Source organism: Podarcis vaucheri, assembly GCF_965113315.1.
Source record: "Podarcis vaucheri genome assembly, chromosome: 5".
NCBI classification, from domain to species: domain Eukaryota; kingdom Metazoa; phylum Chordata; class Lepidosauria; order Squamata; family Lacertidae; genus Podarcis; species Podarcis vaucheri.
Window position 1 is genome coordinate 97,575,863 of NC_138763.1, and position 22,430 is coordinate 97,598,292.

Below are 22,430 nucleotides of genomic sequence, written 5' to 3' on the forward strand. Positions count from 1 at the left end.
TCCCCTATCATTCAGACTTTCTTCAGGTTGAAGCAGAGCTTAAGGCTGTTAAGCCAACCTGGGCTGGCTTTAAATCCCTTGGCAGGCTGGTCCCCATCTGTGGTGGAAGGTTTGAAGTGGTCATCAAAGCTCAAGAAGCTTTTGATGCGAGATGTTGCCATCCACAAGAACATGTTTCTGGTTCATGTATTTCAGCCACAAGTTCAGTGACTTCTCCATCGTCACCAAAGCCTTGCCGTGCACCTTTGCAGTCACTAGTGCACTTGCTGCCACAGCCCCACCAATCTCCTCTTCACGCACCTTGAGGGCACAGCTACTGGGCCTGTTCCAGCCAGATTTGTGTGCCACAGTACACACATACTTGTCATCTCTCAAGTGGTCCAGCACAGCCAACTTCTCTTCCAGCGTGGGAGCCACCATCCGTTTCTGAGCAGCTGATTCTGACAATGTTGATGCCTTACGTTTTAGGGCCATTCAGCAGTCTGAAGCTCTGCCAAGCACCTCCTCAGCACTCCAGGGCTGCTGCCCCTTTCCCCTTCTCTCCGGCTCCCTTTCCTCCCACATGCACCATTTTCTTACTTCCTCTCCTGTGTGCACCATTTTTGCATTGTTCTTAAATTTTTAGAATTATTTTGGGGTGGTGTGTTTACTGTGTAAAATGCAAGTCACCTGTAATGTATAAAAAGTACCCCTAGGCCAGGCATGTCCAAAGTCCATTTGGGGGGCCTAATCTGGCCCACTGGTCAGTTTAATCTGCTCCTGTGGTAGTTTATTCCCCCCCCCCAAATCTGAACAACTTCAAGAACTTTGGGGTAAAATAGTAAAGAAAAGCTCAACAACTTCTTTGTTCGGCCCTCATGCATGTTGACTTCATCAAATCTGGCCCTCTTTGAAAAACGTTTGGGCACCCCTGCTCTAGGCTAAGAAGTGCTGTTCTTCAGCATATAAGCTGACAGCCGGGTGTGGGGGAAAGACAGGCTGTAGCCTTCAGAAAATCCGCCTGTCTGCTTCCCAGAGCCACCTGGCTGGCCACGCTGCGAAAAGGGATGCTGCACTGCGTTAGGGCTGCTTTTCTGTTTTTGTGAAATGACGGCTTCCAATCCCAAGTATTGATAAAACAAGAGCCATTGTGATTTTGATGTCGTCAGTGTTATACAGTGGTGCCCCGCAAGACGAATGCCTCGCAAGACGGAAAACTCGCTAGACGAAAGAGTTTTCCGTTTTGGAGGTGCTTCGCAAAACGAATTTCCTATGGGCTTGCTTCGCAAGACGACAATGTCTTGCGAGTTCCTGCTGGTTCCCCCCCCCTTTTCGAAGCCGCTAAGCCGCTTATCAGCTGATCCGATCAGCAGATAAGCCACTAAAATCCGCTAATAGCGCTAATCCGCTAATCCTTCAATGGGCTTGCTTCACTAGACCAAAAAACCACTAGACGAAGAGAATCACAGAACGGATTCTTTTCGTCTTGCGAGGCACCACTATAGTTTGGTGTGGGGATTTCTTTACAGCCCGAGGGCCACTTTTTATCGTTGGTAACCTTCCAGGGATTGCAGTGCAGTGGTGGATATATCCAAAGTGGACAGAACAACAGATATGACTTAAATCTTTACAGAGGAGACTACATACATTCCGGTTATGGAAATATCAAGGGTTTATATATGCCTGGGATAGGCATCCTTTCAAGATGACTGCAAAGCATTTGAGTGGAGCAGTTTGAAGAAGCAGGGCCTATTCACACCAGTAATTTAAATCATGCTAAACTCCAGGTGACTGTCTGCAGTGAAGATATACCAGGTTTACTGGAAGATCTTTCCTGAGTGGTGCGAATCTCAATGGACTTAAGTTTCTGCAATCTTGCTTAGAGCAGGGTCTGAAGCCTAACACAAGCAGCAGCTATTTCATCAATTTTGGCCAACTGCGACTGCAGCCTTCTGTCTGCTCATCTGCTGCTGAAAAGGTCCCTGTGTGAAGCAAGGTTGCAGCCCACATCGGTTGTTGCCAACTTCCGTACATCATGGGACCTGCATAAAATCCTGATTGCTGTTCAAAAACCACTGATTGAGTCACTGCGCAAAACATCCTTAAGGCTGATATCTCCCGAAGTCCATTTTATAGTGTCTGTAACCACAGCCAGGCTGCTTTCTGATTTCAGTGCTTTCCGTGGCATAATAATAATAATAATAATAATAATAATTTATTATTTATACCCCGCCCATCTAGCTGGGTTTCCCCAGCCACTCTGGGCGGCTTCCAACTGAATATTAAAAACAATACAGCGTCAGACATTAAAAAACTTCCCTAAACAGGGATGCCTTCAGATGTCTTCTAAATGTCATATGGTGGCTCTTCTCATTGACATCTGATGGGAGGGTGTTCCACAGGGCGGGTGCCACCACTGAGAAGGCCCTCTGCCTGGTTCCCTGTAGCTTCGCTTCTCGTAATGAGGGAACCGCCAGAAGGCCCTCACCGCTGGATCTCAGTGTCCGGGCTGAACGATGGGGGTGGAGATGCTCCTTCAGGTATACAGGACTGAGGCCGTTTAGGGCTTTAAAGGTCAGCACCAACACTTTGAATTGTGCTCGGAAACACATTTTTTACTTGGACTTAGTGGTCATAAGGACTGGTCCTTCCATGTTAATTGTCACATATAATTGCAGTCAGGGTCCTGCCCTAGTTGGGATTAGCTGTTGTCCAGCCCAACAGTCAAACTCCCACTTCATGAGATTGTATGGTTGGCACCGACCTGAAATGTAGATCTGTGTGAGTTGTGAGTTGGCCTGTTGGGGACATATTCTGTTAACCAACTGCGACAAAGTATTAAGTGTTGACTGTGATCCCTACCTCATTTATGCAATTTTAAGTCCTACCTCAAGGCTATTGCTATTGTTCCCCAAATTTCTGTTGACATTTTTGGTGATCATAATGCTAGAATCTTTACTGTTTCTGTTTCGCCATTTGGAAAATATTCCTTAAAATTAACCACAAAATGGGAATTGGGTTATTTTCAGTTTATTTAAAGTAAACTAAAGGAATCTGGGGGGGGGGGGAATCTGCTGGCAAAGTAGTAACAATTACTTTGTAAATATCAACAGCCTTGAAATTGTCGCATATAACAAAATGTGTGGACTGTGTAAGCAAGCTAGATCTCTTTATTCTTAGAAAGGCATCAATAATAGATTCGTAGCTCAAACAGTCTGTTTGTGTTCATGAGAAAGGAGTTACTGCTACATGTTAAAGTTTACAAGCAGCAAGTATGACTTTCTTTAAAATAAAAACAGATCAGTCTTAAACTTGTAAATTTTACTGCTAGTGAAGTTTTTGGAGATTTGAGCATCCTGTGATCCAATAATAGCTAAATTCTGAATGGGGGAATCTTCTTCATACAATAGAGATAGATGACTTCATTTAGTTATGCTTTAGAGAGATGTCATAGTATACATGAGATCTTCATTCATGCAGAGGTTTCTGTCTTGAACTTTGAGCTCCTTTAAAAAAATATTCCAGCACATTAGCTAAATTAACAGTTGACAGAAATTGAAAAATACTGATCTGCCCAGTATGCTATCAGTAGTAGAATACTACGGGCTGTACCCAGTTGTGGTTTTGCACTAATTTTTTTACCCGTTTAAACATACACTAACTACTTCTGTTTCAAATTCCAACAAAAGTTTATACGTGTTCACAGTAACAGGTTCATAATCAGTACACAGTTGAATTTCAAAGTCCGTCTTTACATCCTCTGTACCAAAAGTCTTTTTATCCAATTTAAACCTCTCTGCTGATTGCATATAAGAAAACCACTTCAGATTATAACCTTCCACTATTTGTTATTCCCTTGTTTTAATTTTATATTCTCCTTGATGCAGTTCTAATAATTCTTGGTATTTTGTCCATTTCTCTTTGCCTCTCATCTCTTTTCTGTAGAAGACTTCTCGTGATGAAATCCATAAAGGCGTCTTTTGGTACAACCCAAGTTTATATTTATGGACGTGGATGGTGCTGTGGGTTAAACCACAGAGCCTAGGACTTGCTGATCAGAAGGTCGGCGGTTCGAATCCCTGCGATGGGGTGAGCTCCCGTTGCTCGGACCCTGCTCCTGCCAACCTAGCAGTTCGAAAGCACGTCAAAGTGCAAGTAGATAAATAGGTACCGCTCCGGCGGGAAGGTAAACTGCATTTCTGTGCCCTGCTCTGGTTCACCAGAAGCGGCTTAGTCATACTGGCCACATGACCTGGAAGCTGTACGCCAGCTACCTTCGCCAATATAGCGAGATGAGCGCCGCAACCCCACAGTTATCCACGACTGGACCTAATGGTCAGGGGTCCCTTTACCTTTACCTTTAAGTTTATATTTATTCTGGATTCTTAATATGGCACTTCTAATAAAGTAGCTTTTAAAGACCACGTTAAATTTAACTTTGTCAAACTACAAATATACAAGCCATCCAAACCTTAGGTCATGTCATTCTATTTCCAGGAGCCTCTTCTCAAGTAAGGGGTGCCCAAACTTTTTTCAAAGAGGGCCCGATCTGATGAAGTAAACATGTGTGAGGGCCAACTTTTTTTAAAAAAGGCTTTAAGTTGTTGAGCTTTTTGGGGGGGATTTTACCCCAGGAAATAAACTGCCACAGGGACCGGATTAAACCGACTGGCGGGCCAAATTAGGCCCCAAAGCGGACTTTCAACATGCCGAATCCACACTAAACAGCAGGCTGCAAAATAGAATACAGTTTCCCTGACACAAGACCCCCCCCAACTAGATTTGTTTTTGTTAATCGTTTAGTCGTGTCCAACTCTTCGTGACTCCATGGACCAGAGCATGCCAGGCACTCCTGTCTTCCACTGCCTCCCGCAGTTTGGTCTAACTCATCCTTTCAAGAACACTGTCCAACCATCTCATCCTCTCTCACTTCCATACATCACTACTGGGAAAACCAAAGCTTTAACTATACGGACCTTTGTTGGCAAGGTGATGTCTCTGCTTTTTAAGATGCTGTCTAGGTTGGTCATTGCTTTTCTCCCAAGAAGCAGGCGTCTTTTAATTTTGTGGCTGCTGTCACCATCTGCAGTGATCATGGAGCCCAAGAAAGTAGAATCTCTCACTGCCTCCATTTCTTCCCCTTCTATTTGCCAGGAGGTGATGGGACCAGTGGCCATGATCTTCGTTTTTTTGATGTTGAGCTTCAAACTATATGCTGTGCTCTCCTCTTTCACCCTCATTAAAAGGTTCTTTAATTTCTCCTCACTTTCTGCCATCAAGGTTGTGTCATCTGCATATCTGAGGTTGTTGCTATTTCTTCTGGCAATCTTAATTCCGGCTAGGGATTCATCCAGCTCAGCCTTTCACATGATGAATTCTGCATATAAGTTAAATAAGCAGGGAGACAATATACAGCCTTGTCGTACTCCTTTCCCAATTTTGAACCAATCAGTTGTTCCATATCCAGTTCTAACTGCAGCTTCTTGTCCCACATAGAGATTTCTCAGGAGACAGATGAGGTGATCAGGGACTCCCATTTCTTTAAGAACTTGCCATAGTTTGCTGTGGTCGACACAGTCAAAGGCTTTTGCATAGTCAATGAAGCAGAAGTAGATGTCTTCTACTTCCAGATAGCATGTGGCTAATTGTAGACATTCATTTAATTAGCAGACAGTGAGGTGGGCCCGCTATATTTAATTGGGAGCAGTTAGTGAGGTGGGATCTGTGACAGCTAGTGACATGTGGTCCCATTAGACTGCCCCACTTACTATCTGTATTAGCTTCAGCCTGCGGCCCATCTTACAGGGCAAGCCCCATAATAGATCACATTGTTCTAGCCTAAGCAGGTGGTCACTAGACCATGGACAACTGAGGCCAGGCTGGTCCAGGTGTGGCTGTACCTGGGCATTAAATGTTGCTGGTTACAGAAGCCGCTTGAGACTTTAGTGGCAAGTTGGAATCCAAGAGCCAGGCCTGTTGAGAGGGGGGTGCACATATACCAAACCAACAGGGCCCCAGACTCTTTTCTTTCTTTCTTTCTTTCTTTCTTTCTTTCTTGTCTTGTTCCGACTCTTCGTGACCCCATGGACCAGAGCACGCCAGGCACTTCTGTCTTCCACTGCCTCCCGCAGTTTGGTCAAACTCATGCTGGTAGCTTCGAGAACACTATCCAACCATCTCGTCCTCTGTCGTCCCCTTCTCCTTATGCCCTCCATCTTTCCCAACATCAGGGTCTTTTCCAGGGAGTCTTCTCTTCTCATGAGGTGGCCAAAGTATTGGAGCCTCAGCTTCACGATAGCAAAGCGACAGGCAAGTCTTAGTTTTTTAAGCAGTTTCTGTGGGCTAAGCCAGCCTTGCTCCTCCTGCCCTTTAGATAATAGGTAGAGTCAGAGCTGTGATTGATGGGCGAGTTGTCTGGATGGGTGAGTTGTCCAGGAATCCCTGGAGTCCTAAAAAACTGCAGTTTTCCCCTCCTTTGCCTTTCATTTCTGGCCAGTGGCTTCTGTTTCTTTGTAATCCTGATTTCAGATCAGATACTCTCATTTTCTGCAGAGTTCACTACACAGAAAGTGTAGAGGATTGTTAAAGAATCCTCCACCCCATGTGGGGAAAAGCATCTGGGGGGAAAAATAAATCTGTAAGCATTTTGCTATTTTGGGAGGGCAGGCAGAGAACAAAATCTGTCGCTGTACAAAGATGCATCACTTTGCTTAAAGGAAGGAAAATTTGGTGACTTTTCATGCATTTTGTACCACTTCCTATAGCCTTACAACAGCCGTGACAGGTAGTTTTGCCGGAGAGTTGTTGAGAGGAAGTGAGAAAAAAAGAACGATGACTTAGGTGAGCTTAAAATGTGGAACAGCATATGTTCATAGTTTTTGTGTGTGTGTGAAGTTGGCAAACTGGTTTTTGTTTCGCTTGCTGTCAAACATTAGGAGTTGAATGTAGCAAATAAAAGTTTGGAGGGGGAATTCCTGGTTTCCCGGTTTAGTGTGTGTTCTCTTCTCTCCTCCCCCCCATGCTATATTATAAATTATGCAGTTACGGATTTTAATATGCATCAAGTTGCCTCAATGTTTCGTTGCTGTTGTTTTCACAATGTGGATCAGGGGGGTGGAAAGAAATAATCACTGAGCGCTTCACAATTGGAGGGTTATTGATATCCAGTCTCTCGGTTTGTTGTCTTTTCTCCTATGGAAATGCAGCAGCGGTATTGGGGAGGGGGGGCGGACTGGCTAAATTGATGGTTAGTTTTTATTTTATTAAATTTCTATACTGCCTTTCATCCAGGGATCACAGGGCTGTAACACAGGAAATTTAGGAAAGTAAATTATGTAATCCCAGCTCCACCTTTAGTGGTGACATGATGGCCTGTGCATCTCAGGAGTTGTCCAGGGAGCTTCAGTTGCACAGCAATTAGGAGTAATTATTTGCAGCAGCAGCCTTCTCTATTGCCTACTACTCTCCTAAAAGCTGGAATTGGGACCAGTCTTTGTCATAGTATTGGAAGTGATGCATGTAGAAAATTGGGAAGTGCGTGTATTTAAGAGTCTCCAGATCTTGGTCTTGGTGTAAAAGCCACTTGCTACACTTTCTGGACTTTGCCTCTTAAACACATATGCTCCAGAAGATTTAGTTTCTTGTGAAACAACAACAAAACCATACATCTATAAAAAAAACCATACTCAAGAACCAATTAATCTTCAACATGTCTTGCTTCTTCCCACCTGTGTTCTGTGTTGGCGGTAAAAGGAAGCATACTTGGTTTCAGTGATATATGTTTAGTCAGAATCCCCTTTCTTGCAACTTGAAACCATTAGTTTGAGTCCTACCCTCCAGAGCAGGGGGGGAAAAGCTTGTTCCATCTTCCTTGTGACAGCCCTTTGGATATTGGAAGATGGCTATCGTATCTCCTCTCAGGCTCCTCTTTTCCAGGCTAAACATACCCAACTCCTTCAATTATTCCTCATAAGGCTTGGTTTCCAGACCATTGATATTCTTCGTCGCCCTCTTCAGCACGCATTCCAGCATCTCAATACACTCCTTAAATTGTGGTGCCCAGAACTGGAGACAAATATCCTGGTGTGGTCTGACTAAGGCAGAATTGAGTGGTACTATTACTTCCCTTGATCTGGACACTAGACTTCCATTGATGCAGCCTAAAATAGCATTAGCTTTTTTGCTTCTGCATCACATTGTTGGCTCATGTTAAGATTGTGGTACACTAAGACCCCTAGATGCTTTTCACATGTATAAAGTGAAGCGTCCCCCATCTTACATTTGTGCACCTGGTTCTTGCTGCCTAAGTGCAGAACCTTACATTTGTCCCTGTTAAAATTCATTTTTTTGGCTTAGGCCCAGTTCTCCAATCTGTTAAGATCATTTTGAATCCTGATTCTGTTTTCTGCAGCATTAGCTCCTCCTCTTGCAGAGGTGGCACACAAAAACGGGTCTCAGATGATCTCAGGGTCCAGTTCAGTTCACTATACTTCTGCTAATTGCATAGAATTGCAGTTACCGTATTTCTCGCTCTATAAGACGCACCAGACCACAAGACGCACCTAGTTTTTGGAGGAGGAAAACAAGAAAAAAAATATTCTGACTCTCAGAAGCCAGAACAGCAAGAGGGATCGCTGCGCAGTGAAAGCAGCAATCCCTCTTGCTGTTCTGGCTTCTGGGATAGCTGCGCAGCCTGCATTCGCTCCATAAGACGCACACACATTTTCCCTTACTTTTTAGGAGGGAAAAAGTGAGTCTTATAGAGCAAAAATTACGGTAGCTTTATTTGCTGCTTCATCACTCTGTTGACTCATGTTAAGCTTGCGGTCTGCTAAGACCCCTAGATTTTTTGACAAGCCTGGTGTCCCCCATCTTATATTTGTTTAGCTGGTTATTTCTGTCTCAGTGATCCACACCTTGGTGTGTCCCCGTCCCGTCCCCCCCCGTTACTGGTTTTCTAGCGATGGATTTCCCAGCTCACTTGGTATTCTAATGACTAGGTTGAGGTTCCTTGAAGGATGATTCTTGTGGTGTCTTTGCACATTGCAATTATAGCGACAGAAACAATGGATCAAAGTCTCTCAGTATTTACAAAAGAAACAAAAATCCTAATATGCCAATCTCCTTTTTGAAACGCTACATGAGGCAGTTGTTCCATTCTGTATATTCTGCAACGCATGAGTGTTTATGGTCAGTTCAGGCAGCTTTTGTGTGTTCAGACATGTTTGATACCAGGGTGTACAGCAACGAACCAGAAAAAAGTTAGCAAACAGCAAACGACTGTCCTACTGAAAGGGAAAGGGAATAATTTGTTCTGTTTTGAAGGTGGGTGTACCGGGGGGTTGATATAAAATAAAATATTTTTCCCATTTGCCTGCATTCTTATTGCACTGAGACTGATTTCCTTGGCTGGTGCCACTTCTTTTTAACTTTGTTTTCAACCACAGTGTGCGCTGCTTCGGTTATATAGATCTTAATGTATTCTGTAAATATAGCATGTTTGAGTTTCACATCTACTTGACTTTATCTTTTGTTTCTGGGATACTGTGAGAGCCAAAAACACGACATACACATAAAAATGGATTTATGTTTCTACTGCATTTTTCTTTTGTAGTTGTTTCTTCTAATTTGCTAAACTCTCTTAACTTCTGACTGGAGAAAGGAGTGGAGAAATGAAACTTCTTCAGAGGCAACAGACAACACTTTCCCCTGACTTTAGAGACTGCCATGAAGGATGCATTCCATAACTTGAATGCAAAGCGGAACACAGCCGTACATCCTTACAGGTGTGTGTGTATCAAACTGTGCTTAAGTTTGAGAACAAACACTGGCTTCATGTTGTTAACAGAAAGCAAACTATAACAGTGTCAATTATTTAATCTGGAACTTAATGGCAGGCAAGTGTCTGGGAAAAAACCCAGTGGGAATATTGCGATACTTCAACAATATAGTAGATATTTGAAAAAATTGAACAGAGAAGTTCATGGATTATGGTGCACCTTCCCCTTTCCCCCGCCACTCTGGGCGGCTTCTATCTAGAGATTTAAAATACTGTATTTTTCCATCTATAACACGCCTCCATGCATAAGACCCCCTTATTTTTAGCGACTCAATTTTAAGAAAATGAGGGGAGATGGCAGGAAACACTCCGTGTATTGGATGACCCCTGTTTTTTGAAATGATTTTTGAGTCAAAAAACCTTGTCTAATACATGGAAAAATATGGCACATTAAATCATCAGTCATTAAAAACTTCCCTAAACAGGGCTGCCTTCAGATGTCTTATAGACTTCGAAGCGCAGGGCCAGTGCAGTGGTGCCCTGCAAGACGAATGCCTCGCAAGACGAAAAACCCGCTAGACGAAAGGGTTTTCCGTTTTTCGATGCGCTTCGTAAGACGAATTTCCCTATGGTCTTGCTTCGCAAGATGAAAACGTCTTGCAAGTCTTGCAATTTTTTCCGCTCCCCCCCCCTTTTTCTAAGCCGCTAATAGCCTTTTAGCCGCTAAGCCTTTAATAGCCGCTAAACCGCTAATAGCGCTAATCTGCTAAGCCGCTAATAGGGTTGCTTCGCAAGGCGAAAAAACCGCTAGACGAAGAGACTCGCGGAACGGATTAATTTCGTCTTGCGAGGCACCACTGTATATTCGTACCTCTCAGGTGGGTGCCATTGCCATTATAAAAGAAAGAGGGAGGCATTCATGGTGAGTTCCGGCAGCTCCTTTTTCCAGAAAAAAAGCACCGGTGACATCAAACCTGGTGAACTTGTTGGTAAAAGAAAAAAGTACTTTGTATGTAACATTGGCACTGCTAGAATTTCGGAACGTGAGGAGTGCTCTCATTCCATGCGCCCATTCCCTCCCACCAGTGTGCCTTATGGGGTGGGGAATAATCAATGGGAAAACTAATATTTAACATTTTTTCATGTAAGAAGAAATGGTAGTGGTGATTGACCCTTTTTGTGGCCATGAAAGGTACCTTGTAACAATTGACTGACTTCTCCAATACATAGAAATAGCTTTTTGGTTGGGGAACTATTTTGAGTGTCCTAATACTCCCACTCCTGTTCATTGTAAGCTCATATAAAACATGAAGAAAGAAAAATCCTAGTTTGCTCCTCCCCCCCATGTTTTTTTTTTCCTTTTTCTTTTTGTTATTTGTATTTTGGGATTTTCAAACTGAGGATTTAGTGTTTTAGTGCACATATTCTGAAGAGAAACGTTGCTTTCTGATAAAAACTACAGATTTCTGCCTGCTTATTTTTATTTATTTAAAAAATCAGGTAACTGAAACTGGTAAAATTAGAAACTCAGCAAGTGTAACTGTACTGGAAATTTTAGTTCAAAAGAAACTGCAACATCTAGAATAATCATGATGAATATTTAATAACGAATGTAACCTTTTGTACTGTGATCCAAGTAAATTTGTGAAATGCTTTGGTCAAGGGAAGGCTAGGAGAAGCCACAATTGTCTCTTCAAATAGGCCGGTGATCTCTGTTCATTACAGGCTTTCTTCATCGTACAAGGTAAAGTTATGTTGTGTCTGCTGGTTCAAGGAAAATATATAGGTATAAAAGGAGAATTCCTGGATGCTAAGATGCAAGTTGAAAATCACAAAATATGCAGCAAAGCAAAGCATGGAAAATAGGCTGTTAGACCTTTAAAAGATGTCTTTCCAAGTGAGCTCCAAATAGTCCCCTCTTCCCTCTGCATAGGAAAAACCAACATGTTAATAAGTTAAAAATGGTTTACCAACAAACTCTCCAAAGGTAAGGTTCATGTGCTTTTCAATGCATCACGGAGAAAAGTTGCATAGATTGTAAAACTTGGCTTAGGAAGTGGTAAAGTTCTGAGATTATTGGTATAGGAACACAATTATGGCTTGTGAGGGCCATGTTGCTCCAGTTTAGCTTAGCTCCAGCTTAATCACATGCTGAGTTCATCCTCCGGTAGACTGAAGGGGAACAAAGGCTTGATTACCTAGTCCCTCCCAAGGTGAGCTGAACTTGGCAGGACAGCTTTCTCTATGGTCTTAACCCCTTCTGGCATTAATTAGACTTCAGCATGTTGGTTATATGAAACTGATTATCCCACAGTAACATCTGATGTGCATGAACAAATAACTAGCTCTACAAAACTAAAGTTGGCAGACTTTCCTGCTTATATCCTAGTATATAACCCTTCCACTTAAGGGACTCTTGATTCTGCTTTTTCCAAAGGATACATGGGAAGTACCGGTAACTGACCTTGTACAGCTAACTTTAATTGCAGATAATAGTGAATTGTGTGCTTGCTGAGTCTTCTAGACAATGAGCACCACATAGCTGTTTTCCTTTTGAGTTCTGTGATTGTCCCCCTCCCCCAATTTTACTTCATGATTTTGAATTTTAGATCAGGCATTGGTGGCAGGCATAGCGGAACCGGTTGTTTAATTTTGATTAGTGTCGCTGGTGGGAATTTGTTGTTGTTGTTGCTGTTATTATTATTATATTATTATTATTATTAGGGTTCCAAAACAGGTAACTACAACCCACTTGGCCCCAAAACCATGCAGAGCAGGAAAAAAACAAAAACAAAATCAGAAGTCAAGGTACAGAGGCAGTTCCTACATAAGTATACAGCAATTACATCCAGAGGAGATGCAAAAGGGGTTATCATGGGTACCCTGTTTCGCACACAGTAGCAGTAAATGGCTGGTGGGAAATTTTATTTTGTGAGAGGCTGCATATATACAATTTACTTTATATAAATATACTTTCCACTGTATACTAAGTCTTAAGCAATGCTTCTTCAATTTTTCATTGTGTGTTTTTTCTAAAATAAAGAGATGTGCTCCTCTTTCTGAAAGGCTTTCGATGAATGGTGGTATATGTGTGGATTGGAAGGACGTCTTAAAAGACTGATCAGAAAACTGACCAAAGGAACATGGGGATTGTGAAGGATCTTTTCGGCTAGCCTTCCTTTTATTTCCTGAGCACCCTAACAGTGTATGATGGAAAGTCTTCTATTCTCACACTTACTACTTAGGCCTCCTTACCCTCTGAGTTGCACAGGGACCTCCATGGGTAGTTACCATTGCGCTGCTTATGTGTCATTTGGAAATAGTAGCAAGGTGTTTCAGCCTCTTAAGTCAGTTTTCCTGCAGGCTGGGTATGGGGCTATGAGAAATTTGGCCCTGGCGTCACTTGCCTATCGCTTCCTGGGAGCTGGTATGGTCCTGATAACAAGCTGGTATGGCCCTGGTAACAAGAATCTTGTGGCTCCTTAAGGTTTTAAGAGCGACTGTTGTAGCAGGATCTTTTCTGGATCAGACATGCATCAGACAAAGTGGCTTTTGGTCTAGAAAACGTCTTGCTGCAACAAATCGGTTAGTCTTTAAGGCACCACTAGGCTCTTTGTGTGTTTCTGTAGCAGATTTATCATGGCAAGCTTTCTAGACTTTGCCAAAGACAAGGTGTGCAGACATAAAATGCTAGTGAACTACTTTTTCTCTGGTTTATATACTCAAAATAATTTGCATATGAAGCAGAGAACCAGAGAAATCAATGTATTTTTTATAATTAACAGACTCTCGAGCCAAAATCAAATAGGGACATTAAGTAAATAGTTGATTTATTAGATCTATATCTTGGCCTTCCTGAAAAGATCTCATGGTGCCATACGTGGGGTTGTCCCACTTTATTTTTGCAGTAGACCTTGGTTAGGCTGAGAGAAGAGCTTTTCCTAGGTCACACAGTGGGTTTTATGGTGAACAAGTATTTAACCCAGATTACCTTCATGCAACATTTTTGCCATGTTACAACATGCTGGCTCTCAAATTTGTGGGAATATTTCATGTGTTTTCTTGATCTGGACTAGGCCTTTAGTCCTTTCTGTTTCTGATTTCTTTCCCCTCGTTCTTTTTTTTGTAACCTTGTTTTTTTGTGATCTAAAATGAATGCTAATATTTCAACAGATACAGAGTGACTGAGTCTTAACATTGCTCACTAGTATGCCCATGAAGAGGCATGGCCAAAGTTAATTATGTCTAGAGCAAAATCTGGGCGGTCTGGCTGAGCCAAGCAGGTAGGTAAAGATGCTTTGTTTGTGAAACAAAATAATGTAAGCCAACACATACTTGATTACCAGTATTGCAAAAACCACAGAATCGCTCTAGAGGTGATTTTCTAAGGACAGAGTAGCCCCTTTACGTATTGTTGCAGCTACATTTGTGATTTACATTTCCCCCACTCCCAAAACACCCCTCTTCTATAGGAGTGCAATGTCACTTTGCCAGTTTAGTAGGCCTTTAGCAAGAAGAATCCATGATTATGGATGCCATAATGATATGCCTTTAAAACACAGGCAAACTATTCAGTTGTATGCTTAGCAGTGATTCTAGAATTTGTGGCTCCTCTTTTTACAGGCATTTCAATTTGGCATTTTGCGAAAGTATACTACTGTACATATGCATGGAAGTAAAATTCAGCCTCAAGTAAATCAAAGAGTATATCATATTCAGGGAATGTGTGATTAGAGCATTAATCCGCTTTGAGACTACAGCTAGAGATCAGAGATTGAAGAATATCAATAGGAGAGGTAATTTTGTGTGAAATAAAATTTCAGTAACATGGAATTGTGGTCATCCTCTGAACGATGACAGTATAAATATTTGAAGCCATCTTCTCTGCAAGAGATGATCACTGTTTTCAAGAACAACAGTATTTCTGAACTTCCTATCAGTTGCAGAGATTCCCAGTTTTGTGAGCTTTTATCTCCCAGATTTATCCCTGATGTGATGTTTCAGTTTGTAACTTTGCATTACTAGTACATCCATTGGAATAACATAACATGACATTTTCTTGTTTCAAATAGTGTACCCAGTCATGGCTTAGCTTGCTCAGTCTGTTCTGGTGGTAAATAAATACGTCAAGGGAATATTGTGATCTCCAATGTAAAATCTGCTGTTCAGATGCTAAGTTACTGTTAGAGAGCTAGGCTTGTCCAAAACAAAATGTTTTATGAAGTATCATGGTGCCATTTTCTATACAGCCCCTGTATAGAACAAGAATATGTGCATTCTTGAAGAGGTGCATATTAATTAAGACACTATTCTCTCTTCAGTGGACGTGTATCATCTGGCTAGAATTAATTAATTTTTTGGAGCATTTCTGATTGCATGTAAAGAAATCAGCATTTCACAATCACTTACTTTATTTGAGTTCTCTGTAGAAGATAAACATCTGAAGAAGTTACGGAGAACATGGGATAAAATGAGTCAATAGCGAATCTGCTAAATCCAATTTTAAGAATATTGATAGAATGACTGAGCAGGTTTCCTTAAATGTTTTGCTCTTCCTGGAACTAGGGGGAAAATGCCACCAGAAATAAATAAGTAAAGGCAGAACTGAAGTCCTGGAGGGCTTGGACCTTTGTATGGAAGAACTGCGAGGATGGCAAACAGCTGAAGAATTAAAGAAATCTGTCTCTTCTGGACCCCATTTTTAGTCACCAAAGCGAATGGCATCATGGTTTTTATTATTGTCCAAAATAAGATTAAGTATTGGACAAAGCATGTAATGTTCTAAGCAATGTTTCATGCTTGCCACTGTTTGGGGGTGGAAGATTATTTTATTACTCCAAGCAATATTTTGAAAATACTTTAAGAGCTCTCACTTGTGCAAGGTGACTAGAGGTTATTACTACCAAAGTAATTGGATTACTGCTAATAAATATTTAAAGCCAGATAAAACATGCTTTTTGGTTGGCCTGTAGAGCTGTGTGGTTTTATTTGCAATTTGGCGCACTTAAACTTGGAAGGTGGTGCTTGGCTTTGCATAAGGGGCTGAATAAGAATGAATTTGAAGAACTTAAAATTTACTTGACTAACTTTTTGCAAGGAACTTTTATTATTAGTTCATCTAAAAGATTATATGACTAGGGGTTGTATCCGATGCTGCCGTTCTGCTTGTGCAACAAACTTCTACTTATGCAACAGAAATCCCCCTCTCCTTTCCCCATGCAACCTCAAAATATGGAACAGTTTTTGGGAGCTTGCAGGGTGAAGAAGGGCATGTTCAGTTGTGTGAGCAGTATATCGCTTATACAGTGTGAAATACAACCCTTAGTTTATAAATCATAGAATCATAGAGTTGGAAGAGACCACAAGGGCCATCGAGTCCAACCCCCTGCCAAGCAGGAAACACCATCAGAGCACTCCTGACATATGGTTGTCAAGCCTCTGCTTAAAGACCTCCAAAGTAGGAGACTCCACCACACTCCTTGGCAGCAAATTCCACTGTCGAACAGCTCTTACTGTCAGGAAGTTCTTCCTAATGTTTAGGTGGAATCTTCTTTCTTGTAGTTTGGATCCATTGCTCTGTGTCCGCTTCTCTGGAGCAGCAGAAAACAACCTTTCTCCCTCCTCTATGTGACATCCTTTTATATATTTGAACATGGCTATCATATCACCCCTTAACCTCCTCTTCTCCAGGCTAAACATGCCCAGCTCCCTTAGCCGTTCCTCCTAAGGCATCGTTTCCAGGCCTTTGACCATTTTGGTTGCCCTCCTCTGGACACGTTCCAGTTTGTCAGTGTCCTTCTTGAATTGTGGTGCCCAGAACTGGACACAGTACTCCAGGTGAGGTCTGACCAGAGCAGAATACAGTGGCACTATTACTTCCCTTGATCTAGATGCTATACTCCTATTGATGCAGCCCAGAATTGCATTGGCTTTTTTAGCTGCCGCGTCACACTGTTGGCTCATGTCAAGTTTGTGGTCAACCAAGACTCCTAGATCCTTTTCACATGTACTGCTCTCAAGCTGGGTGTCACCCATCTTGTATTTGTGCCTCTCATTTTTTTTGCCCAAGTGCAATACTTTACATTTCTCCCTGTTAAAATTCATCTTGTTTGTTTTTGCCCAGTTCTCTAATCTGTCAAGGTCGTTTTGAAGTGTGATCCTGTCCTCTGGGGTGTTAGCCACCCCTCCCAGTTTGGTGTCATCTGCAAATTTGATCAGGATGCCATTGAGTCCATCATCCAAGTCGTTGATAAAGATGTTGAATAATGAAGGGGGGGCACACACAGATTCTGAGATTTGTTATTTTGTTGTATGTACAGGCTGCAGGAGCCTGTAATACGTTTTACTTGTAATACGAAAAATTTGTTTCCATGTGTTAATAGTCATGGGGTGGACACAGCTGAATCATAGTTTACACGCATTATAGTCCAGGTTTAAAGCTCATTGACTCCATTAAAGGATCTTGCTCAGCAGGATTCAATAGCGATTTCGCTGGATATTTTATTTTTATTTTTATTTATTCACAGCTTGATTGTAAAAACCTCAAAGTGGTTTACAAAATATATAACAGTAAAATTAAAAAAAAAAATTACAACCCAACTTTAAAACATACGAAAGATAAAATACTAAAACAGATTAAAATTACCTTAACTGTTTTAAGGCTTGTCTAAACAGAAATTTTTTAGCAGGCTCTGGATTAGCTTCTACTAGTCATTTCCTTGGCTATCTAAGCCCAGGCCTGATTGGCAGTAGCTTTCCAAGGCCTCATATTGGGCACGCCTTAAGCAGTTGCTGCCTGTGTACCTAAGCATCAATGTGCGATGCTCAGATAGTGCTAGATTAGGGGAAACTGTAGGATCTGAAAGGTTTTTACGCTCCTCTCATTGCTGTCCTTGAACGTGGTCGTGCAAAGTATTTCTAACTGGTAAATGCTTTTCTGAAACCATAGTTTTGTTTCCTAAAATCTCAAAGGTATTGTTAGCTTGCTTTCACTCATTTCAAATACTTGCATGCTGTTTTGTAGCATTTTGAATTCTGTTTAACAAGCCTCTGTTTCCTTAGCTGTCCCAGCCTTATATCAGGCTTTCTAGTTTAGGGCGACTTCTCTGGTGATTCTGTTCCAGGCGTAGTTTTGGAAAGCATGTTACTCTGGTCTACGTAGTAATTACGTTTGAGAATGTTGTTTTTCACTGTTTGATTTATGAGCTGCAGGTTGGAATCTATGAAGGGAGGGTTGGGTACTCATTGTGTGCCTGAGTAGTGAAACACTTAGATGCTGGTATGTGCCAGTACCAAGATGCCTCTTAAGGTCTCTGCAGATACAGCCCTCAGCCATCCACCACGATGCAACTAACCTTTGTAGAGGCCTGCAGATGCTTCTCACCTGAACTGAATTCAGAGGTGAAGTAGTCATGGACATTGCAATTCCATAATGCTTCATGTCTCTGTATTGCTCAGCTGCAAGAGCATTTAGGGCTTACCATGAGGAAGATTTGACAAAAGCTACTTGAGGTTGTGGGAAACTACAGTCGTACCTTGGATCTTGAACGCTTTGGTTCCCAAACGATCAAAACTCGGAAGTGAATGTTCCGGTTTTCAAATGTTCTTTTGGAAGCTGAATGTCCAATGGTGTTTCCAATTGGATGAGGAGCTTCGTGCAGCCAATCAGAAGCCACGCTTTGGTTTCCAAACGCTTTGGAAGTCAAATGGACAGATTCCATTTGACGTCCAAGGTACAACCGTACTCCAAAAATCTATCTTCGTTCTGCTTCAGGTAGAGTGTGGATATCCAGTGTAAATCTTCACTTGAAGCAAAGCTTTAATGTGGCAAATACGGCCAAAACTTCTGAATTATGGTTAGGGATTGAGATGGACTATGCCTGTGCTTTGTGTTCTGTGAAGACCAGATCCGGTAGTGAAGTGTTGTGGCTTTCTGTGGCTTGTTGCCACTGAGAATATAGTAGTTACGGTCTCAAACAGCAGGTAAGTTTGAAAATGTAATAGTAATATGTGCTCAAGGCTGAATCAAGCTGGAAGAAACTCAACATTACAAATTTCATGATTCGTATGCAAATTGTTATGCAGAGAGATGTGTGTCTTACTTAGAACAAGTGCAAATATGTTGTAGTTTTTCTAGTCTATTAGTTGTCTTGGTTCTTGTTTTTATTTTCCACTTGCCTTTCTCCCTTTATCTTTTCTCAGTCCCTTATAGTTTTGCAGTACCTCCCATATTTTTAGTTCCTTTATGATACCTTTTTGTGTTACCACTGTGGATTGATTGATTTACAAATTATCGGTCGGTGTGTGTGTGTGTGTATAAAATATAAATACCCCCCTTTTCTTTGTACAAAGGTGAGGGGCCATAATTCAGTGGGAGGGCATATGCAAAAAAAAAATCTCCATATCTCTGAAATGAATGGCATGGGTAGTACTCCCAACGGTATGTGTAAGGTTATTGATAGTAAGTGAATTACTGGAAATCATTTGAAAAAGCCTGATGCAGCTGTGGGACTGATAGCAATTACCTAAACAATACAAAGCTTGATCCCCCTGCTACTTATGAATGAAAACACACATACAAAAACCAGTGCTTGATTTGCATTCAGTGTATACCCTAATTTTCAAGTTTCACATTTGTGCCCAAATGGTTCGTATACAACAAATCTGGCTTATGTTTGCACTGGGGGAAAAAATCTTTATCTTCATTAAGTTCCCTTGGGGTTAGATTTTTTAAAAACATGAAATCCTAAATAATTCCTTTTTACTTATTACTGAGCATTTTCCTGAGCCCCCTTTCTTTGTTTTTAAAAGTAAATAAATTGTCTGGTGTCATAAGTTACATAGTCCACCTATTCTTGCACTGCTTTTATGGACTGCGGTTCCATCCTGTGTCTTAAAACACAGTGGCTAGGGTATAAATTGTGTGTGTGTGTTTCTGTGTAAAGAAGAGCTAGGGAAAATTAATCTGATTTACGCTCATGTTCCTAAATTGCCCTATATATCAGACCGGTGAACCTGCATAGGTTAACTTGCATGTTGATGTAAATGCCATGTGTTTCTGTGAACCTTTAAATGTTTTTTCTTTATGTTTTTCTGAACAAGCAAGAATGTAATGTGTTTTTAGTTTTTATAACATAACAGAATTCTCCATGCAATAAACATCTCCACATCCCACCTGAGAGCAAGGTACGGACATCAGCCAAATATATCCCGCCACAATTGGGCCAGAGGTTGCATATTGGAATTATTTTCCTGATACATATGCTATAGAGGCACACCATATTTCTACTAAATCATTTTTGTTTGTTGTCCATTCAGTACTGTTGGTCAGTTTTTCCATAAGAGCCAAACTCCAAGTAAGGTAAAGGGTAAAGGGACCCCTGACCATTAGGTCCAGTCATGACCGACTCTGGGGTTGCGGCACTCATCTCGCTTTATTGGCCGAGGGAGCCGACGTACAGCTTCCGGGTCATGTGGCCAGCATGACTAAGCCGCTTCTGGCGAACCAGAGCAGTGCATGAAAACACCACTTACCTTCCCGCCGGAACGGTACCTATTTATCTACTTGCACTTTGACGTGCTTTTGAACTGCTAGGTTGGGAGGTGCAGGGACCAAGCAACGGGAGCTCACCCCGTTGCAGGGGTTCGAACCGCCGACCTTCTGATCGGCAAGTCCTAGGCTCTGTGGTTTAACCCACAGCACCACCCACGTCCCTCCAAGTAGACAGCTGCAAATTATCCAAATCCTTCCAATTTTGAACAATCAGTAGATGATCTGCAACCAGTAGAAATGCAATCAGTTCTTGCTGGTCATTCTGTTAATTTATCAAAATAGGTTATACTATAAAACCAATTGTAGCATACATCAAACAGACTGAAAGACTGCATTCCAGACTCTATAAACCGTAGTCAAGTCTATCGCGTATAGAAACCCTGACTCCTCTAGCACAGCAGTAATGTTTGAGAATTAATCAGATGACATTTTTGTAGGGTCAAATATTATCTATGTAAGGTTTTGAATGTGTTTTCTCTAACTTGGGCAGATACAATGGCTGTTTAATGCACATTCTGCCTGATCACTCTTCACTGACCAATCTCCAGCGTGGCTGTTTACAAGAGCAGTTCACAACAAGCTGTGGATAACTTTGTGCAAGATCCCTAGTCATTCCTTACATAACACGATCCTAACCATAGCACTTGATTGTTAAAGAGAACAATAACACCTCAACACAGGCGTACACATCGTTTTCATATACTGCTGTTGCTCCTCCCTGTTTGATCTATCCCTTTAAAATTAATATATTCCACTTATGGCATTCCAGTAATGAGTCTCATCCCACCAGGTTTCAGTAATGCCTATTATATCATAGCTGCCACCCTGTAAATAGCATTTAATAGGTTGGTATCTGTCCGTCTCGGGAGACAATGGAAGAGTGGGCCTTTGGGTGTGAAGTCTAAACTGTTGGGAGAGTTACAGCGCTTGCTGTGGCTGTAGGGACCAATATGGGAGAGACATGTTTTGTTGCAGCTGGAGCTGGTGTGCCATGGGGTTTCTTCTTTCTGTGCTCCTTCCCGCGGTTATTTCTCATTTTGCAGTGGATACAAGGCCTGACTGATGGTCTCCAGGCACTGTGTTCAACTGCAAGGGATTCCCATGTGGCTGACTCTCATCTCCTGGCTGTTACAGCCCACCCCCCGATCACCCATTCCTTCTTCCCAGCCGGTCTCCAACCCCTCTTCTAGTGCCCACTTGTCAGTATCCAACCATCACTTCAACCAGTCCCTGACAATCAATATTGTCCCCAATATTTGGTGTCCCTGCATCCTCTGAAATATTGTCTCCCTCCCCTTCAGGATTTATTTCAAAGTCCTCCTGACCAGGATTGCGAGACTCTTTGCAAACACATTATTGTGTGGTGCAACCCATCTCTTGCCAGAACTCCTTCTTCATGGTCCAGGAAGCCAAACCTTTCCTGACCACACGATCAGTGCAGCCACTTGTTTACTTCCAGTATTTTCCCCACCCCTCTCTTCCTTAGTGATGACTTTAGGAAGGCGTGATGCAAAGACCACCTGTGCCCCATGGCTCTTCAGCTTCCTTCCCAGAGTCTCATAGTCCCTTGCTATACATTGGAGGCTGTGTGTACCCACATGAAACAGAAGGGGTCTCGTGGTCAGTGGGCTTCATAAGACTTGGCAACTTCTCTGTCACATCATGAATCTTTGCACCTGGAAGACCTCATTGGACATGCTGTTACCTCCACCCACTGCTGTCTCTTTCCCCTTCAGTAGGGAGTCTACTACCACCTCCACATGTCTCTTCATCCTCAGGGAATTGAACAGGAATCCCATGCTCCTCTGGCCCAGAATCAGTGTTCAAGGGGACGGCCTGGAATTGATTGTGCCGCTCCAGTGACACAGCACAACTCCCGACAGTCCTGCTTCCATGCGCCGCATTCTTACACTTGTTTAACGGCTCTTGCATGTGGTGATCTTCCTTCTCCCTAGAGCAGGGGTCAGCAACCTTTTTTCAGCTGTGGGCCGGTCCACCATCCCTCATACCATGTGGTGGGCCGGACTATATTTTGAAGGAAAAAAATACGAATGAATTCCTATGCCCCACAAATAACCCAGAGATGCATTTTTAATAAACGCACACATTCTACTCATGTAA

General features: G+C 42.1%; 1 protein-coding gene across 3 annotated transcripts in view; it reads left to right on the plus strand.

Annotated features, from left to right (window-relative positions):
• The window catches only part of TSC22D1 (TSC22 domain family member 1), a 64,380-nt gene that overhangs the window by 10,309 nt on the left and 31,641 nt on the right, over positions 1-22,430 (plus strand). The window contains exon 2 of one of the 3 annotated variants that reach the window (XM_082223061.1): positions 9,593-9,620. The exons of 1 other annotated variant lie outside the window; for it this stretch is intronic. In XM_082223061.1, the coding sequence (XP_082079187.1) occupies positions 9,593-9,605 (13 nt within the window). In that variant the 3' untranslated portion in view covers positions 9,606-9,620. Of the gene's footprint in view, positions 1-9,592; positions 9,621-9,690; positions 9,765-22,430 lie in introns of those variants that run through there. One more of the 3 variants, XM_082223063.1, reaches the window with a different exon arrangement.